Here is a 20424-nt window from a genome sequence, read left to right on the forward strand (position 1 = left end):
GCATTGTTTTTGAAAATAGCTGCGGGAAGTGTTTCGAAAATGTCCTCCATCAGACAAAGGTTAGGTTGTAACCCAGCAAAATACATATGAGCGAAGGCTCGCATATAGCAAAGCCTATTGAATGGCCAATGGAGAATCAGCTATGAAAACAGTTAAAATACATATGACCCAAGAAAATTTTTTGTAGCTATAGGTATGCTAATAATGCTATTTAGTGCAAAGGAGTAGTCTGTTTTAGCATGTCCGTCCTTTCTTGGCACCTGACACCGCACAGAGTGCAGGTATAATTACATAAACTAAAAAACCAACACTATTGTTTTATATATATATATATATATATATATATATATATATATATATATATATATATATATACTATGTCAATAAATATCTTTTATAATATGACTTTTAAAATGACTTTTTTCCTTATTTATTCAGATACTTCAATACAGAACCTAGTAGAACAAGCTTATTACTAAGTAGCTCAAACAAAGTCCTTGTGTTCGTGTTTTGAATTAGGAGTTGCCATTATTCATTATATTAGACCGTTGACCACCAGCACGTAACTAATCGTTCCTCTAAAATTCACGTCACATGAGCCCTTAACGCTCACAGGTAGGCAGACACACGGCCACTGAAGCATCACCTGACGTTCATAATTTTTGACGTTCTGTGTTATTGGGTGAGGGCCATTTTTCTAGCAGGCCACGGGCATAGTAGTGATACGATACGCAGAGAAGAAGTTTTCCCACGTTTTTTCCACGGGACTCGATCCGGCAGGCTGGCGCTAGCCAGCGTTAACCTAAGCGTTACGCTTCTCGCCAACAATGCATATGTTTGTTTACCTAGAGGCCTCCATTCGAAATCGCCATGCGTGCCATGCGCACCTTGTGCGTGTCTTATAAAATACAGGCACAAAGGCCGACATGCAGTTCGTCCGATGCACAGAAACGAGTTGGAGAAAGTCTAAAACAAATATTGTACTCTAAACATTATTAAATACTATATGTATATAAGGGAACTAATACAACAAAACCACAGTTTTGTTTCTCCTGATTTCAACATAAGGACTAAATAAAATGTAAGAAACCAAAAAAACACCTGACATTATTCAGTATAACCTTAACAAACGCACATACGAAGACTAAGTGGTAGACGTGAAACAATATTCAGCAACATGTTTTACGAGTCTCTTCCGAAGCGGCTCAGATACGAAGACTCAGTAATCACCGCAAACCTATATAACTTACATATTTTTTGGTTTTAATAGGGTGCCCCATAACGGGGCCACAAAAATTACCTTCACGGCTCATTGTGAGTGCCCCCCAGCACGGATGCGTTTAGTAAAAGGCGAAACGCATATTCGTGTCTGCTAGGAGGCCTGAGCTATACTCACAGTAGTTGCAGCAGGGACCAATAGCGGTTTGGGTATCGGGACAGGCTGGGTTACAAGATGATATCAAGAGCAAGGTATTCGATTTGAAAAAACGGATATTGGCTTGCATATTTTAAGGCCTAATGAAATAAGGGCAAAAATAAGTTCTATAACTCCGTAAATGAATTTATTTTAACGTAGTAGTGATAATATAACAAAATTTAGAAGAAATTAATAGTAAGAGCAGACGATCCTCGCTCGAAAAATAACGGAAATTCTGGCGCAATTTGACCGTGTCAAGACTGCTGACCTATGATTTTGGAACTTTTCAATCAAAGCAGATCGAAAAACGATAACGCGACATGGTTTTAAAACTGTTATTTAATTTTACTCGATGTAGGCATTTATGAGCTGAACAAAACAATAAATAGCCGTAAGGTGTAAAGCACATTTCTTTGATCTGGCCTTCCCTCTGCAAGAAAACGGTTTGTGTTTGCGCATGAACTCAATATATCTCTATACAGCACCTGCTATATATTACTGATCTATAAACAAATGACAAATCTATTGATGAGCGTCAATCATAACCCGCAAATAAACGCTGTGTGACATGTACAACTTACGCGCGATCTATAGCAATGAAGAATTGTTTTTTTTTTTTAAAAATGTTTACAATATTAAAGCTTCCAGTGGCCATCATTGATGTTACAGTATGGGATGAAGAAGAAAATGCAAATCTGAACATTTTATGCTATTGGAAAGCCCTCGACGGAGTCGCTGATTTCGCCCCGCACCTGTTTTGTTGCTGATTTAACTAATTTCACATCCAACCTCACGTAAACTACAAATGAACAGCTAACTTTTTATGTCTTTTTCCGTAAATTCATCAGCCTGCTTTAGTATACTCAGCAGAAGTTTTAGACAACTTTAAGTTGATCTTTCATGATATGTTGAACTTTGCTGCCTTCCTACAAGGTCATTGTGGGATTTTTTCAGTGTTAGTTAATCGACTCCGTTCCTGAGACTCCGTTCCAGTAATTCCAGATAGTTGTCGTTTGTCCTCTCAGGACCGTAGGTAAATCGAATGGCTTTTCGCTAACTCCATGGTACTATGATTAACAGAAGCCTTCAGATTTGTGAGCGTTTTTTTTTTACGTAAGAGATATTTACATTCTATATTACAGAAAGATTAATCCCGCCTTAGCAAGGCGTAAATATTTGTTTATTTTATCTATTTTTCTGATTTATAGTTGCACATAATAGACTAAATGAAGATATGAGGAGCATTCATGAGGATTTTGTATACTTTCGTTGGTGCATTGCCTCTTTTATTGGGACGTCACCAAGGCCTATATTTTAAGAAATATTTTTTTTTTTTTATTAATAAGTGGTGACATTTTTTGCATTAAAGAAGTAATCAGATGATATCTCTCGGTTGGTATACTGATTTCGTTTCTAGACCTTACGAAAGCTTAAATTACTTTTTATCGTTCTTAGATTTGTTTTGCAATGATTACTTACATATTTTTACTGTATTGTTGCATAAGCAAACAAATACGATGCTATATTGGATTTACGCTGAATACCGTATGCTCACAATATTAGGACGACCCGGTTTTGAGCACCATACCCCAGGCTTCACCCCACAACTGCTCTGCTATTTCACTAAATTTATCTCACTTTCTTAAAAGGCTCATTATTTTCATGATAAAGACAACCCTTCGTATAGAAGCCAGCTACTCCCTAGCTAAAATCTAATAGTTTCTTCCATAATAGGGTTTAAGCGCAATTTTTTTTGTCTAATACACGTTGCACACACTTATTCATAGAACACAAACTGAGCGCATTTGTTCAAGCAATATATTTTTTTTATTTTTTCACAGAAACGTATATTTGTGTATTAGGTTATATATAAGTGCGGGCGATGCTGGTGGCCGCCTTTGTGCTTATAACAGGCAGTAGGTCGTCATTTTCAAACGTGGAAGATCCAAAAGAGGCTGCGGCCGGCGGTTTACGATCAACCAAATTAACATTGAGTTCTATGAGAAAAACGAACCTATCCTTCTAAAAACAAAAGTACTTTCATCTTCAATGCGAATTTTTCCAGAGTTAGAGCACAAAAAAATATGCCCAATCCGAATATTTCAACAGGTCATTTTAGGTCCGACAAGCAGACAGGCACGGCCTTTTTGCTGCAGAAGTAGATGACTCTTTTTCACGCTAAATTGATCACGTTAATTATAAAATACTAATATGTAAAATAATGACGCTAATTGAAAGGTAACCTGATATACTTTTAGAACTGTTTAAATATATCTAATGGCTGAATAGTGTTTTTGTTGACGTGTGAGTCTCAAGCGATGGCAATCCTGACACAGCGCAGCAGTCGTTGATTTGGGTCAGAGGCATTACTAGAAAGGATTCTACAATCAGTAGCATTCTGAAGATAATTTCCTTTTCATTCAGGTAACAGGAAGTTATTCTTCAGAAGAGCAAAGAAGGCAAAATATTGGATTCCTTGTGCATCGTATCGCAAGCTATTTATTTCCTTGTTCTGTGCCAAAGATGTTGTAAATATTTGATAGCATATTAAACTTGTTCTATTACAAATGTATTTATTTAAGCGCAAGATGTCTTTATGGGTATACAATAGGACTTCTTTTTCTATATTAGTGATAATATCTCTAAAGCCTAGCTCGTGTCAAGTCTACTTGCTGTGTTTCGTAATTTCGAACCGTTCAGCGACCCAAACAAATAAATATACGTAACAAAAGTAAAGACATGGGCTGCATAGGGCTATTCATTTTGCAAAAAAACAATGCCACGTTAACAAACTGGAAGTAGCTATTCTGCGCGTATAATTTGTTTCCAAGGGGGGTTAATATAATGGAAAGTAAATATCCAATTATGTTGTTAGGCTAGACGAAACCGATATGACAAAACAACACCTATTTTACATATCTAAAGTGGCTAAATACAGAAGAAGCATTGGCGATTTTCTAAAAGGATCCAATGAATTTCATAATGGGAATAAAGCCCAGACGTAATCCGTAATGAAATTGTTAAGAAGACCTCTAACTAGCTCTCTGCTCATCCGGCTGGCGACTGCGATAGTTGTAGTATTTTTGTAAAAGTGGTTTGTTGTTTGTATCGTGACGATGATCGCTAAGAAAGCTGCAGCATTCGAGAAGCTACTACAGTAGTTTCATGCGGAGAAATTAGAGTATATCAGCCAGGTAATTAAAATACATTTATTCATTTTTACTTGACCTATCATGAGGTCACCCAGAAAGTAAAAAAAAAAAAAAACGTTTCTTTTCATCATTATATAGCCTCTTTACAACTTATGAATCAAGTCATGTATGGAAATAAACATCAGATATTATTGTTACATATCTATTAGATATATCAGGCTATTACAAGCAAATACAGCGAACCTTGAAATTAACCTTAAAACTACGCGCCGCTAGCAGACGAAACTGGACTAGCAAGTACTCCAGTCTTTTAAAAACGTTTTTTAGTTTTGAAAGTAAATTCTCCATGATTGGATTTTCGTTTCCCGAAGGCCACAGCGTTATTATAATTCAGTAAAAATTGGGGCAAAAAACTTAGATTGAAATGTTGAAAGCCGGCGAGGAGCTGACCTGATTCGGCCCCCGGAGAACAAGAATGCATTGCCTCAGTCGGAGAGGTTTTTCACGAAAGCATAGCTTGAAGCCTAAAGGCTATGTTTACTAAAACTCGCATTTCACATCTAACAAATAATTGAATATTAACCCAAACACTGAAAATGCGAAAAGGAAGTAAAAAATTGTTATTTCGTGAATTGACTCCAGCTTAACTGGAATTAAGTGTGGTGTATTCCTCGTTCAATAGAAAACCCGCCTGGGGCATACGGTCGCCATAGACGAGATCTGGTTTAAGCTAAACCACTAGCTGAAAAAAGATCAGCCAACATTAAGTGATATGAGGCGCAATACTGGCAACGGGCATGAGGCATCTGCTACGACGAGATACTCGCCAAAAATAAAACAATTGCACCCCGCTATCTCAAGTTCCTCACGAGACACGAAAGCACATAATTTAATGACAACACAAAATCTTACCGCTGTGCTCCAGTAGCCACTAAATTGGGCATATGGAATATCGAACGCTGGCTACAACCTAGGACTTGTAGACTAAAAAAAACAGCTAGTGGGCAAGCACACCTCAATCGATTTATTTCGAGAAGCCGTAGATAAAAACATTTTAAGTGGAACCGCGAATGGTAGGCAGATAGCTTTTCGGAGAGGACAGTTGTGTAAAAAATGGAAAACAGTACCTCTAACACATATGAAAAAATCATAACTTTAGCCTAACGAGTTCGAAAGTTATTCAGTAATAAAGCCCGCAATATTCACAGCCTCATTTTTTTAAAATTTGCCTTTTATTTAATCATGTCGTATAATGTATATCATAAATATTTAGTAGTGTATTTTAATCCAGCATTGCATAACTTACCTTAGCCCTGGAATAAATTTTGAAAGGCTTTTCAGTTCTACGAGATACCACATTATTGAGTCCTACCCCAAAAAAGCGAACCCACCATGAAGAGAAATACGTTCTATATGCGAAGACCATGTCTTTACATCTATGTTCACCCGGTGTTAACTATTTTGACAGAAGAAAATTCTTCGTGTCATAACGTTTGTAGCACACCAGACATCCGCAAATTTTCATTGCTTTTGGTTGTCTGGCAATGCCGACGAGAAAGACAACTTTGGGCTCTTTCTGTTGGACGGTCTCGTTTATTTGACTCAAATGGGCCGTATAAATATCTTTATTGATCGTCTCATCTTTTTGGAGCATTTTTTAGTTCTATCAAAAAAATTGGTCTTCTTGAATCTTCCTAGTTGGAAATCTGGGCTTAGGCGTATCTCCCGGAGCTCAATACTGTCGTTGAACATCATATCTCATCGCCCACAATAATTCTATACACTCGTTGTTGATGCTAAGTGTTGCCCATTGCCGGGCTAAATTTTAAAGTATAATGAGAAACCGTTGTTGCCTTTGTTTCTCATGAATTTTATGGAGCATTTAGTCTTTTCACATTTGTCTAAATATCATCGCGGGAGGATGGCTGATGGTAGTCACGTGACCGCAGTTTATCGTCGATCGATCCACGAACTGTGTTTTGGGCATTTTCTTCAACAATTTCAAATGACCGACCAAAATGAGGTGCTTCATCCAGATCCAAGGTGCATTCATTCAACTTAACAAACCACCAATAAGCGGACCCCTTATACGTAGAGCTTACACTATCACACGGCACAACTATTTGGGTTCTTCACCAGGGGGCGCTCATCTAAGGGTCCGAACTCGGATAATATCCATTCTCTACACAATAGGCTACAACACACTTTACAACGGTATATAGGAATAAAGGAATAGTCCGACCAAGCTATTAACTTCAACTAAACTTCAAAGTTACAGTTATAATATCTAAGCACTTGAGAGTCACAGCTGGTATTCCTCCCTTTGCACTAAGATCAACGAGATGCAATGCTGCATCAAATGTATCTAGTCCTGCTGTGATCTGTTTCGATGCTTTTCATTTACCTATAGGTGCTACTAGAACAGATCTTCTTTCGAAACAACTTAACGGGTTATTGTAGCTCTTATAGTTGTAAGGTTTTATAATATAAAGCGTAAGACAGTGATTTTTGTTTCTTTAACCTGTAGATCTAATATAGAGAGCAAAATAATTATAGTTGTATAAAAACGTATTTATTTCACAGTACATTGTACATGAACACTGTAAAAATAGTAGAAACTGACATACCCTCATACTCTATACGCGAAATTATGTACGCTATTTGTGTATATGGCAATACCTCAGGGATACATATATTGATTTAGTTGAATGCCCTATCCCTTAAGTATATCTTATTGTGTTGCTATTGTTGAACCTGCGTAAGTGAAACAACATCTTAAGTCTCCTTTATGATGTGGCGATTACATCTGTAACTATACTTTTGACTATTTTTTCCATCACTACTTATCTTTTGTATCCCGGAAATTTTTATTGATAATTCTTCAATATGTATCTATGGAACTAATACCATTCTACAATTTTCAGCTTCTTACAGAACCCTTGAGTTCTATGTTATTGTTCCCTTCCACCTCATAGCATGTTTTGCTTTGTCTGCCTAGCAAACCATTCGAAGGCAGCCATCGACGCGGATAATTTCCCCATTCATAAGCGGATTTTCAATGATCGTTTGAACTATGTGAGCCAGCTCATCGGGATCTCCCAAACGCTTCGGGAACGGGATTGTCTCAGCTAAGAAGTTCTTCACCTACATGGAAGCACGCAGAAAAAATTATATGTTTTATTTGAATGTACATTATCGTGATGGTTGCCGCCGGAATTATTAGAAAGCGTCAAATAAGACATCTTAGCCTTTTACAGTTAAAGAAACGACCACAACAAATATAAATAATTGTACACTTTTTGAACTATTACTAAGTAGTAACCTCAGTCTCCTTCAGATGATAACAACAACTACTAGCCTTCGTATAGTTCATTGCTTAGCCGATGGCCAGTTTGCCCGTCTTTAACATGTTTTTGTGCAGAGTTCAAACATATCAATATAGTGACCTGAGAAATAAACCAACAGGCACATTAATCGAGAATTAGCATATTACTATACCTTATCTGGGAGGTTGTTTAAAAGGGGTGTGTTAAACAAACCCGGAGCTACGGTACACACGCGGATACCCTGGAAAGACGAGAGTTAACTACATGAATGATTTCTGTTATTTTGCGATCAATCAATAAGTCCTTCGGTTGAAATAACGTTTGCCATACAAAGCAAGTAGAATAACATTCAATTTTTTCAAATTGTATTATTATTATCATTATTATGTTTATTAATAACGAAATTTTAAAAAACGTTGAGCTTCGGAGCATTGGATACGTCGTCTCTATTGTCGATCCTAGTATCGGACCTCTGGGCCTTCGGATGGATAATAGCCAGACGAATTAATACAAACACCTCTATAATCTATCAGCCATGCCCTTAGTAACAGTCCTAATATAACAGTCACTAATATTCACGGTAGATTTAAACACGATGAGCTTGAAAAAAGAGAAAATTATTTTTACTAATATTTACCACTACTAAATATTTACCAATTGCGTTGGTAAATGCAAATTTACCGTATTAGGAATGGACTGAATGGAATGCCGGACAGGAAACTTTTGCATGGGTGCGATAGCTTAAGTTCTCAATGTCAGTCCGAGATGTAACCACGTTTAACTTGGGCAAATATTAGCACACGCTTTACCCGCAATACATTCGAAGCTGATCCCCATCGTGCTATAGGCACTATTGTTTATTGCGAATCGGCAGGCTTTCACCTTAACAAAAATAAATTTTATGCACAGAACGCCCGGCGTGCAGTTTACTCTACAAAACATTTATCTCATACCTGATTGCACAGATCTCTCGCCATTGGTACTGTCATTCCGACGATGGCACCCTTCGATGCGGAATACGCCACCTACCGCCAAAACAAATAAAGAATATTCCTCTATTTCCGTTTTTTGAATAGCGAAATAGTGATGCAACAATAATTCAGTCAATTTACATATAGATAGATGTACGTCGTGCTTATTATAGGATTTCTACGACCACAGAACGCCTGACATATTTATACGTCCATGAATGAACTTTGTGCTAAAGCTTTGTGTCTGTTTATCCGAGCCAAACGGTACTCAAATCAGCTTGATCATTGAGCACCATCGGGAGTGGACCTGCGCGTAAAATGACGCTAACTGGATTAATACGTCCTTCCGGGCGCAGTTTCTTCTATAGAATTTGCTTTTGTTTGGTGATTGTTTGCCGAATTTTCTGACTCTTGTCAAGTCGTAAAGATTGAGCTGAGCGCCTTCCTAGTGGGGTTTTTTCTTGAACATTTTTTTACTGACAAAATGGCAATCGAATGTTTACATGGGAGTCTATGTAAGAGGGTCGTTTTCGATATCAACGGAGAGCTCTTGCCGGGCTAACTCGAGATGTAATGCATTTTTCTATCTTTATATATCATCATCCCTTAGTTTTGACAGCGTCTCAGAGACAGACTTCATGCGCCAAACAAAACGTCTGATCCCATTCACGTGCGTTCCGAAAACAAAGCCACTCACCCAATACTCGAAAAGTTACGTAATTATGTTGCAAAAATCTAGCGAAAACCAACGTATCACGAAAAAGACAAATCCAAAGTTGACTAAGCTAAATCAGAACTCGTTGATGAAACACTTAAAAAAGGGTAAACGGTTAGGTAGAGACGCATAACTGCAACGAAATAGTAATTGTCCATGTCTATTTCGATGTAACATCAACAAATCAGATAAAACACTGGCAAAACTGTCCGTTATACAGCTAGAAATCAAGTTCGTTGGATTTGTTAAATTCAAACGATCCTTTAGAGTGCACGGGTTGAGCTGACTCTTTGTAGGTCGCTAGATTTCTATCCTGGGAAAAGCTTTACGGATTATCAACAAACGCTTTCGCTCCTAAAGGATTAAATTTTTATATTTCATAGAGTGTATTAATATTAATTCGGTTGATCGTAGACGGTGGCCAGCAATTTCTTCCCATTTTGCACATTTGAAAGTAACACGACATTACCTCTAAAACAAAGCAACACCAAACACCGGACGGCGATCAGCACCCTTCGCGCCAATATATTATGTATAATTTTGTGAAAATTATGTTTCGTGAATAAGTGTGCTTATCGTATGTTGCACAAAAAACACTATTGCAAAAGAGCGACTAGGTTACAGCTATTAGTTTCTTAGCGGTGTCGTCTCGATTATAAATATAATTAGTTTTTTACTTCTGCACAGGTAAGATATAATACGTTTAATAGCAAAACAAACGCAGAACCTTAAAATCTTTATATTAATAGGTGCGCAGGATAAAGTACTCAAAGTATAATACGTTTGCTCTCCGTCTTCTCTAATCATATCATGCATATGTCGGACAGAGCAGGTAGTCTGGCTAGAGCTCTAAGTGACGAAAATCTACAACCGAATGCGAAATTAAAGCATACTAGAATAGTACGGGGCCTACCTGTCCAATTTGGCCTTCGAAGGCAGCAATTGATGCGGTGTTAACAATCACGCCTCGTTGACCATCTGCATCTGGGATGTTTTTGCCCATCAGGCCGACAGCTAAACGACAAACGTTGAAAGTACCGACGGTATTCACTTCGACTACCTGCAACTCGTCAAAACAAATAACACTCATCATGTAATCAATTCATTTTATTCTATATGTTTTGCACATGAGTACGAAGTGTTTAATAAAAAAAAAAGAATATCAAAGGATTTTCCTTTTACCTATTCGGCTAGGGCTCTGTTAGAGATAACCTTTGGATTCGCGTTTACGTTCAGTCAACTCAATTGTCCGAACTATAAGCATCCCACCTTCACGAACCCTCGCCGGCTGTTAGAGGACACAAACTCGCGCAGACCGGTGTTTGTTTAGGTATCATCGAGACTTCACACAAAGGCATAATTAGGTCGGATTCCGATTATAAAAATCGAGCCAACTAACCCGCTTGAAATCGGAGAGATCATGGGCCAGGTCTTTATTGAAGTTGTAGATCTTGAAGGCTACACCTACACCGGCGCAGTTGACTGTTGCATCGAGTTTGCTAAATTTACTTTTCACCTGTTCCAGAGCGGCCTTAACATCTTCTTCCGAGACCACCTGAGAAGAGTAGATGACACAGACGCTCCAAAGAGTAAACAAGGGTCCATTTGAATACGCATAGAAATCTACTTTGAATACATTCATATGGAATAGATGTTACTTTTTTTTCTCTTGTGTAAAACTTGTACTTGTATAAAACAGAAAGTTTGTTTCGGGTGGCAAACAATATCACCACACTGACGTCGATAATACTAACGATTCTAGAAGTAAACCAACATGATAGCCTTGTTGAATTGAGTATCGTTATTTTCACGTGGCGTCCATGTTGGATTGTAAGATTTACATACACTTCCAGGCGTAAAGATGCAGCTTGCTGGGCCGAGTTCTTTGGCTACGTCGTCTCCTTTCGAAGTTGGCAGATCAAAAATAGCCACTTTAGCTCCATTTCGAACGAGACGGGCAGCCGTTGCTCTGCCTAGACCTGACGCTCCACCGGTGATTAATGCAACAAGGCCCTACGAACATACAAATCCATTGAGAATAAAACAATTAAACTATCAATAAGAATTACTTGCTTCCGACTTGAATAACTTATGACAAGCGTTTATCTAAAAATGTGTTATTCTAATATGTATAGCCGTACCTTTGTTTTCAAAGCTCCAAACATTTATAACGCTGTATATATAAACATAGTTATTTGACATCTGTAAGACATACTTAGCTTCCTTCGTAAAATAGAACTTCTCGTTTGTACTGCTACATTGGCAGTCCATGATCGCTATCAAATACAGTAAACAATTTTGCTTATCCTCACTAACAATGTGAACAAGGCTTAAACCTAATTAAGCAGAAATCAACTTGTTGGTGAAGGCGTTCAAATAAAAAACTTTGGAACGGGCATAATTCACACGTCCGATGCATACTCCTACATCAAAATTGACTATCAGAAGAACTTAAGTCATTGCCCCCTCTGTTCTATATTATAGGAGGCAAAAAAAATGCAAAAATGAAAAACAGATCATTATTTCCGCGTTAAATATGAAACTATTGACACAGTACATCGTGAGCCCAAGCGTATGTGAAGCTCAATTATCTATCGGGAGGTACATCACACCCTGTAGGACTTCTCATTGTGTTTTTTTCGGTCAGGTGCTTCGTGTTGTTCTCATGATTGGTAATTCTGCGAGGGCATTCTCACTTCAACCTTTTGCCTTCTCTAATCTTGCAGGTCTGATCCCTCTTACACGTACTGCTAACTTGTTGCTATGTTAATGCACCCGTCAAGTCTTCCACCTTCGTGTCTTCTATCGTGAAGCGTTCCCGACTTCTCATCGTATATCGACAAACGCGAGTGGACATCTGTGTAGACTGATTAAATGACACTGATGGCTAACGCCTAGACTACGCATCCTCTCGTTGCCTTTCAGCTAGCTGTGACTTTGCCGAGAACTGTTTTAGTCTCTTAACACGTAGCAGAATCCTGCTAGTATTAAGCTTACTCCAAGCACAATTTTCTCTATACATGATAGGGTCTACAGCACTATACCACGAACAGCAAACAAGTGAGTCTAACCTATGATACCCTCTTGTTTTAGACAAACTAACTGAGTTAGTGTGCATTTACTTCGAGCTAAGCCTGACTCATCGGACTAATTATAATATATTCTAGTCAACTAAACACTCGGGTTTACAGAGCCATCCATATACCCTCTATGCAATTTTCTCAATCGCCTTATAAAGAAGAAACCTATTCTTTATGCCACAGGCTTTATGCGCGATGAGCCTATACAAATGTTAGTAGCAAAGCGAGACCAAAAAACCGTACATTCTAATTTACATGACTATAGTTCTCACATTGTAACTCGTAGAGTTGCTGTGATCGACGCTAGATCGGTGTTGATGATCGTTCCTCAATGGGCCTTTCCTGTTGCTTTTTCATTTATCCTCTCAACGCATATACTGTGTCTCCATTCTCCAAATGTCTCTTTAAGGTTAGACCGCTATGTTGTATAGCCTGTAGGTAAAGGGCGGTGATCCTGTGGCTGTCCTTGTCCGGCGTCAATTTTTCGCCCATTTCCCCATATCTCTCTCTCTCTCTCTCTCTCTCTCTCTCTCTCTCTCTCATATACACGCGCCCACACTCATTATATATCCCTCTCTCTCCTTTTCCCTGTGTCTCTGCCTCGTGCTTGCTCTTTTATGCTGTAAGCTTACTTCCACCACGTTTAGCGTATGCCTCGACCTAGGCGTTCCGAAGAGGAATAATGTTCTTTGTATGCTATTACCGACTTCGCCTTGTTTTCAAGGTTGGTGTTCATAGACGTGAGGGGATCGTCAGTACTCTTCTAATGGGTGGAGTTCAGCGGAGTGGAGTTCTTCCCTACCTCGCCCCCAACCTGTGCGATGTGGGTATCTCTGCAATTCCCTGGGTGTGCTACCAGCTCACCGGTTACCTCTCATCTACTCATTCTGCTGAGCGACTACGGATAGCGTCGACGGCAGCAGCCCCGGAGTTTTTTTCGTTTCATTCAAGGTCGTCGACACCAGGCCTCTACGTCTTTATCGCTCGCATTCTTGAAAGCGTGGTACAGGACACCGAAGACAACTATGAAGATTCGAGCAGTTTATCAGGTCGCATACTCAAGGTCGCCTAGGTAGCCTTCATTGTTGTTGTCGCCGTCATCATTCTTGCCTATTTGTTCATTCATCGTTTCTCGTGCGAAAGGCCCCGTAACTTAGTGCCATAACGTTGTATGCTTTGCTTCACAGCATAGCCACACGACAGGCCAAGGCTGTACTTCATTTTTCGTTACAGCGTCCTATCCCTTCCCTATGCCAAATGCTTAGCAATAAATCGCACGCAAGTTTCTACGATTCTCCTACCACGCACTACTCATTTTACCTATCACAACTCGTGCAACACTCATTGTATGCCCGATCCTATTCTTCTCTTTTTTGTTTTCTATGGTTTATTTCTTACTTCGCAAAGAGCATTCTCTAAGAACATTCGTTTCCTGTTTGTTCATTCGTTCGCATTGATGTTCTTGGTAGGTCCTACAGATTCTCAGATACTAGTACAAGGAAGATTGTAGCTTTGTCTCAGGCCCTCGAATGGAAGATGGATAGGACGCCGAAGGAACTAGCCGCCCAAAGACAGGCCGGCCGACATGTGCGGAGCAGGCTGTTGAAAAAAGCAGTACGGCCTTGCTTATTGCTATGCTCCAAGAAACAAAACTGCGTTACAGGTAAATGTCTCGACTTCACCGTCTCTGCTAAAACTGTTTCTCATTGCTAACAATATATCAATTAGCACCAACATAAAGATCATATTGGCAGACCTACATGACCCATAAGGACGTTAGCGACATTTTCGTTAAACAATTTCAAGTCCGATACGTGAACGACTTTCAAGCAAATAAAGAAACGAGCAGAGTATTGACGCGAGAAGATAGAGTAGACACTAGCTTTAGCTCCGCTTGCTCTCAGTCAGAGTTTTCTGCACTGGGAAAGTGTATATCGGTAGGGATCGACGAAAACAAGAAATAAAAGGAAGGTTAGCAGAAATTTCCTATTAGGCAGTATAACACGACTGTAAAGTCGACGATATATATTAGCCGGCAGGTAACCAATGCCGTGTATTAAACAGACCAGATGATTATAGGTACCAAAGGAGTGATAGACGAGCCTAGATTACATATTCGTGTCATGTAACCGGAACACACAACAAAATGTTATATAGTTAAAATTATCAATGGCAGGAAAATTAAGAATTCTATGTTGTTCCGGCTAAAACCGATGAGGATTATAAAACGCGTGTTACGGCTGGTGGCCACAGCTAAAGGATTCAACTCAAATTCAAGGTCTTTAAAAAAAGCCAAGGGCGTTTAAGAAACGGGATAAGTAAAACACGGACTACTTTTAACCTTCTAATCAATTTGAACTTTTGCTTTGCTGCAATTGGTGTAGTCACCTGAAGATAGATAAAGCCACTGTCTCAAAATTTCCGTTTTATCTATCATTTACCTACTTCTAGTATGGCATACCGTTATACAATATCCAACGGAATTTAGCCGAGTCTTTCTTTTTCCAATGGGATTGAAGTGAAACCGCTTTGATTTAACTAGGTTTAGCGATGATCTCTCTGTCGATCAAATGCTGACCTACGAAAGGAAAGGCCATGTATAGTGGTAAAAGTCCTGCAAACGAAGTTCGTGCCTTGGATAGGCAAAACATAGGATAATCAAAAAGCTACCTTCACCGATAATTTGTTTATGTTACGAAGAAATATTTCTACGATAGAATACAAAAACCGTTCATGCAATTCATGGTAGCTTCAATGAAACCACAGCCAGCTGATTTGTATGTGTGCTATACGGTTACGTACTCACCGCATCTAGTCATAGCGAAAAAGACTGAAAGATTCATAGCGCGCATAGGCAAGTAGAGATGGACACTTCAATTGGACAGACACGATTTCGTCCTATCGGTCCAGCTGTTTAGTAGAGCTCAAACAAAAAATGTTCCCGTATCGATCTATTGCAAACATTTTGCGTATCGATATATGTAGATCAACAAAAATCTATTGTCAATTGTAGCCTGGTTAATTTTACGAGTACTCAGTCTGCTGCAGCTTTATCCGTTTTTCCTTTCTCTCAGTTTGGTTCGGTCAATCAAAACAAGACATTTCTTACTTGCGATAGTGATAAAGGCTTAAAGCCCAATGCTTTTACGAGTAACCAGATTATTTACAGGCCGTATCCCTGTCGACCTAACTGCCACAGGTCATCGCCCATAAACTGCACAAACCCTCAGAATCCCAAACAGCTGTCACACAGGCTCATCAGACAACCACCTCTGTGGGCTTACATGGGCTTACATCCTTTTCGCAGTCAGTCAATGTTTTTTTCAGTTCTTTATGCGGCCAAACCACTCGCCAGCTAATCATAGAAATAGATAATTCTGTAACGGGTGATCATCAGCTTTTTGACAACAACCGTCTTCGAACATAATCCAGAAAAATGTTAAGGATGCTATTTTGCAAATCGATGAAACAATCCCTCGATTGAATTAAAATAACTACTGCAACATTACCACTATCATACGTAGGCCGAAAGCAAGTTTTTAGTGAAAAATTTAGTTCTAAACGACGTCTTTCCAATAACGTCATCCAACAAATGATTTCATAGAAAATAATGTTAGAATACCTAAAATTCTAAATCATGTCTTGATCGAGTACGGTGGTAGCAAGGCTTACTGCAAATTGGTTATGGAAGGAATTGGAAGAGTGCGGGCTCTGATACACTAAGCAGTTGATCGATATCTAAATATAGTGAGGCTTCGCTCTATCCAAGGCGCAGCAGTTACCATTGTGCTCCTATGAGCATCTTACAATTTAACCCAGTTTGTCTGCTGCATTTGGGAGCTTTTTTACATACATATTACCAATGGCTACATTAGGCGGTAGTAGTATTTTCCACCACAGCCTAAGCTTTGCGTATCTTTTCCGATCGTGCATCGAAATTGATAACGGTTGATTGTAATGTCCCTGGCACCGAGAGGTAAACCGTCCAGCCGTTAGCATGATTGCTTGTAGACATCTTACTAAATCAACTATCAATTAGGCTGAATAAGTCCAGCAGAGAAAGTAACGGTGTATCATACAGTTTTACAATATTGCCACACAGATTCTGTCTCAACATTAAGTTGAACTCGAGGGCTATTTCTGGAAAAAAGTAGAATGAATTCGAATCAGCTGTCTGTATGGATCTTCTGCACTAATGAAGGTTCTTACCGATCAACACCTCTTGCATGCCACTGATTAGAAGCGCAGACAACCTCTAGCAGTGAGACCCGCATTGCATACTAAAAACATAAACTAAATAACGAAATTTACAGAGATGTATCCAGTATCATTGTGGGTTTTTTACAAATTTATATGAAGTTTATGCTTATTAAATAAGTCAGAATTTGCATTTTTTTTTTTATAATGTTATAGCGGTAGTAGTAGTAGTAGTAGTAACTTTTAATACAGCTTTTGCTATCACCTAAGCACTTAGTCCACGAATTTGTACCGTCTCTCATTCTTCCGTACGTTCTCCCATTTTTGCTCACAAATTATCATTAGGTAAGTTTCCGCTGCTACTATCTTCGGTGTTGTATTTTTAATTTCCTGTCAGTAAGTAAGAAAGTTATCGTAGTGACAAAAGAAAGCGTTTGGTTTAACTTTTCGGCTGGGCTATGTTTATCGACTTCCATTAACCGCCTCACCTTAAACTTAAAGTTTTGGCTAAATAAGTGCTTTCAGTGGATTCGATCCCCAATTCCTGCTGTAAGAACTGCAAATTCTACGTCTGCGATTCTACGACTAAGGCGGTTCGGTGTTTGTCTAACTAATTACTTGTTTTAAATAAAGGTCGAGAATGATTTTAGTTTCTTATTTACGCCGCCTGTAGCGTTCAAGAAGACCACTGTATTTTCCCGCTTTAAGTTAAATACATTAAGTGAACCAACAGTTGAGAACTCAATTTCTTTACTAATAAACTTTGTTGCCACTAAACTCTCTAGCGAGAGATTGGCGAAGTTCAATCTCTACAAGTGACGAGATTCGGCTATATACGATATATCTCGTGTTACATTTTAGCCATCATACTGCGTGTCTAATTAAACACAAAGTCATATGAGTGTACGCAATCTTCACGCGTTTTATTATAAAAGAATCAGATGTTAGCTTCAGAATTAGCTTGTAGAAAAAATTATTTTATCCAAATTATAATAAACTCTCATTTGAATATCAAAAACGTTAAGCTATTGTCCTCCCTTATACCAGCAAAGGTGATTTTCAATGTATACAATATGCCAGCGAAAACGTCTCTTATGGACGTGTTTATTCAATGTAAATGCCCTTTGTTGTAATTACGGTTGAAACGGAGCCTGGACCACTCACCCCTCACTTTGAAAAATTTCTTTTCTAAATTTACAGAACTCGTTAATAGTAACCGCGTATCAAGTATCGCATAAATACTTTTTACACAAACGTATCTAGCCTATTAACGCTGTGATCTACTTGTAGATCGAAAATCCCAAACACCTCAAGGCTCAAAAGCTTCAAAAGAAGTACGAAAAGCCCAAAAAGAACGTACCGTTGCACTTACGTGAAAGGCCCAGCCCAAATAGCGACCATTAATTTTCTTCGGTAAGCAGCAATAATTTTTCCTTCGTACTCCAACAATATCGGTAGTAGCTTTTTGTGCTGTTTCCTCTAATTTTCGGATCCTTTCAATTCATTCCTAGTCGAGCAACCGAACAATTTTATAGCCTCTGGCGGAATTAGTCTGAATGAACACATCTAATCTTCGCTCATACTCCGAAAGTGTCTCTGCAATAATAAGCTTGTGGTTGTGTTTCCAAATAAATCTACGTTGTTCTAGTACCAACAAAAGTGCATACTGAACCCATTCCCGTCGCAACAAACAACTCCCCAAAATGTAATGCATGTTAGGCGGTTACAAGCGAATCCCCCTTTTGAGTTAAAAAAAACTTTTGAACTACGCGCCACTAGGATATGAAATGTTGCTGGTCAGTACTCTAATTTTCTAGAAAATTGCAAGCGAAAACCGGTTGTTTACTCCAGGACAAATTAGTTCGGAAGAAAAATATTTTTTTGTCCCGAAAATCAACACTCAATAGTCAAGTCTATGTTCCTGGAAGGCTATGGCGCTGCAAAAATTCATCGAAGATTGGTGGAGACATTAGGCAAGGAAGCCTTAAGTGCAGTAGATATATGGCGCAAACATTTCAGTGACGGATACTGGAATGCTGAAGCCCAGCCAAAAGGTAACCAGATGTTAGGATGAAGCAGCAAGAACGCCTTACTCTTAATGTGATCGGGCAGGATTCTGTCGAAAGGTTCTGTCAACCGAAATTGGCATTTCACATGTAACGCGCTACAGAATTACGGATACAAATACGAAGAATACAAATAACGAAAAAATAGAAATCGGGTAAAAAAAATGGGTCCTCTGTGAATTGACTCTAGGGCAATCGGAAATCCGTCTGTAATACTACACTATTAATTTGCGGAATTTTTGCTAGCAACAAATTTGCTTTAAGCATACGGTCGCCATAAACGAAGCATGCTTTAATCTCTGTGGCTAGCTGGGAACAGATCAGTCGAAGGTTCAATTGTGGGTTTTCATTCGACTCTTTGGGCTACTCGAATTAACTCTTACGTTGGTGCTTGTTTGTACATGATAGTTGAGATTCTCATTAACGTACACGAAGAAGAAAGGGTAAAGTTTGCCAACCAGCTTCACAAATACATCTGCCTCTTTATTATAACTGACGCACCACGTGGCGGTAACTTTTTTTTTAAAACAAGTTGATATTATCTGTTTCAACTAATGTTCAGTACTCACTGAATTGTATTTTCGTAATTAATTCCTCACTGAATTGTAATTTATATTATTCGTCTTTATTCAGCTGATACAAAGCACATATAGGTAAATCTGAATTCTATTCGTATTCTTAATTTATAAGTGGTTTGGGCCATAAAAAAATGTTTCATTGAATTCTCAGTAACAGATTTATATATGCGCAAAGGATCTCATCTTGTAAAGATTCTGACAACAAGCAATTAGTTATAATGCAAGACACACCTTTACAGCGCGAACTTGTGACATGCCTGAAGTACCGTTTAGTTCATGAACTTAATGCAGGACCGCAAGCAGTTCCTCTGACTGCCTTCTGAATGATACCAAGTGGAAAAACTAGCCCAATAGTTTCTCGCTCACACGCTGGGGTATTGGTTTTGAGTAAGCTTTATAATTTGTAGATCCGCGCGTAAACTCTACCCGCTCGTTGTAGCTAATGCGGTCGTGCACAACATAGACACCGAGCGGAAATTGGCCCCCAATACAAAACAACGCACTAATGACGATGATCAGATGTACGTCTTCCTTTCTCTCTTTCACTTTTTTCAAATTTTGTTACCGCGGGCTCTCGAACAATAACCATACTTATCAAAATAACAGTTTTACATGAAGCATTAGACGCAATCCTACCCATTAGAAATTATCATCTAGATACATCGTTAAATAATAGATACTGTGCATACACAAGCACATCGGTGCAGTCGCTAGACCGTTCACGTTCTAGTCTCTGACGTCGCCTTTTCATCCGCCCGCAAATTGTCCCCGCCTTCCGGTGCATCGGTGATTCGCTGCTCGCATTCGGCTGTGGCAACAGCAACAGCAGCCCTGATAATAATCCCTCTCCCTCCATCACACACATACACCATGTACAGGTGGATGGACGCGGCGGGACTTCGAATCGCGATACGCCGGCTCC

At 39.0% G+C, this 20424-nt stretch overlaps 1 protein-coding gene and 1 non-coding gene across 2 annotated transcripts; both read right to left on the bottom strand.

Moving 5' to 3' along the window:
- Positions 1 to 1273: 1273 nt before the first annotated feature.
- On the bottom strand, positions 1274 to 1389 carry LOC147756799 (U5 spliceosomal RNA). Its single transcript, XR_015325487.1, has one exon. It is a non-coding gene; the product is annotated as a U5 spliceosomal RNA (small nuclear RNA).
- A 5730-nt stretch (positions 1390 to 7119) lies between these two features.
- scu (hydroxysteroid 17-beta dehydrogenase 10) lies at positions 7120 to 20229 on the bottom strand. Its single transcript, XM_022796933.2, has 7 exons — positions 19734 to 20229; positions 11427 to 11594; positions 10981 to 11136; positions 10495 to 10641; positions 8849 to 8920; positions 8068 to 8136; positions 7120 to 7713 (listed from the first exon to the last, which is right to left on the bottom strand). The coding sequence occupies exons 1-7, from the start codon at positions 19755 to 19757 to the stop codon at positions 7564 to 7566; spliced, it is 786 nt and encodes a 261-aa protein (XP_022652668.1). The 5' UTR covers positions 19758 to 20229; the 3' UTR covers positions 7120 to 7563.
- Positions 20230 to 20424: the final 195 nt, after the last annotated feature.

The sequence above is a fragment of the Varroa destructor genome, unplaced genomic scaffold (assembly GCF_002443255.2).
Source record: "Varroa destructor unplaced genomic scaffold, Vdes_3.0 BEIS01000003.1, whole genome shotgun sequence".
Classification (NCBI taxonomy): domain Eukaryota; kingdom Metazoa; phylum Arthropoda; class Arachnida; order Mesostigmata; family Varroidae; genus Varroa; species Varroa destructor.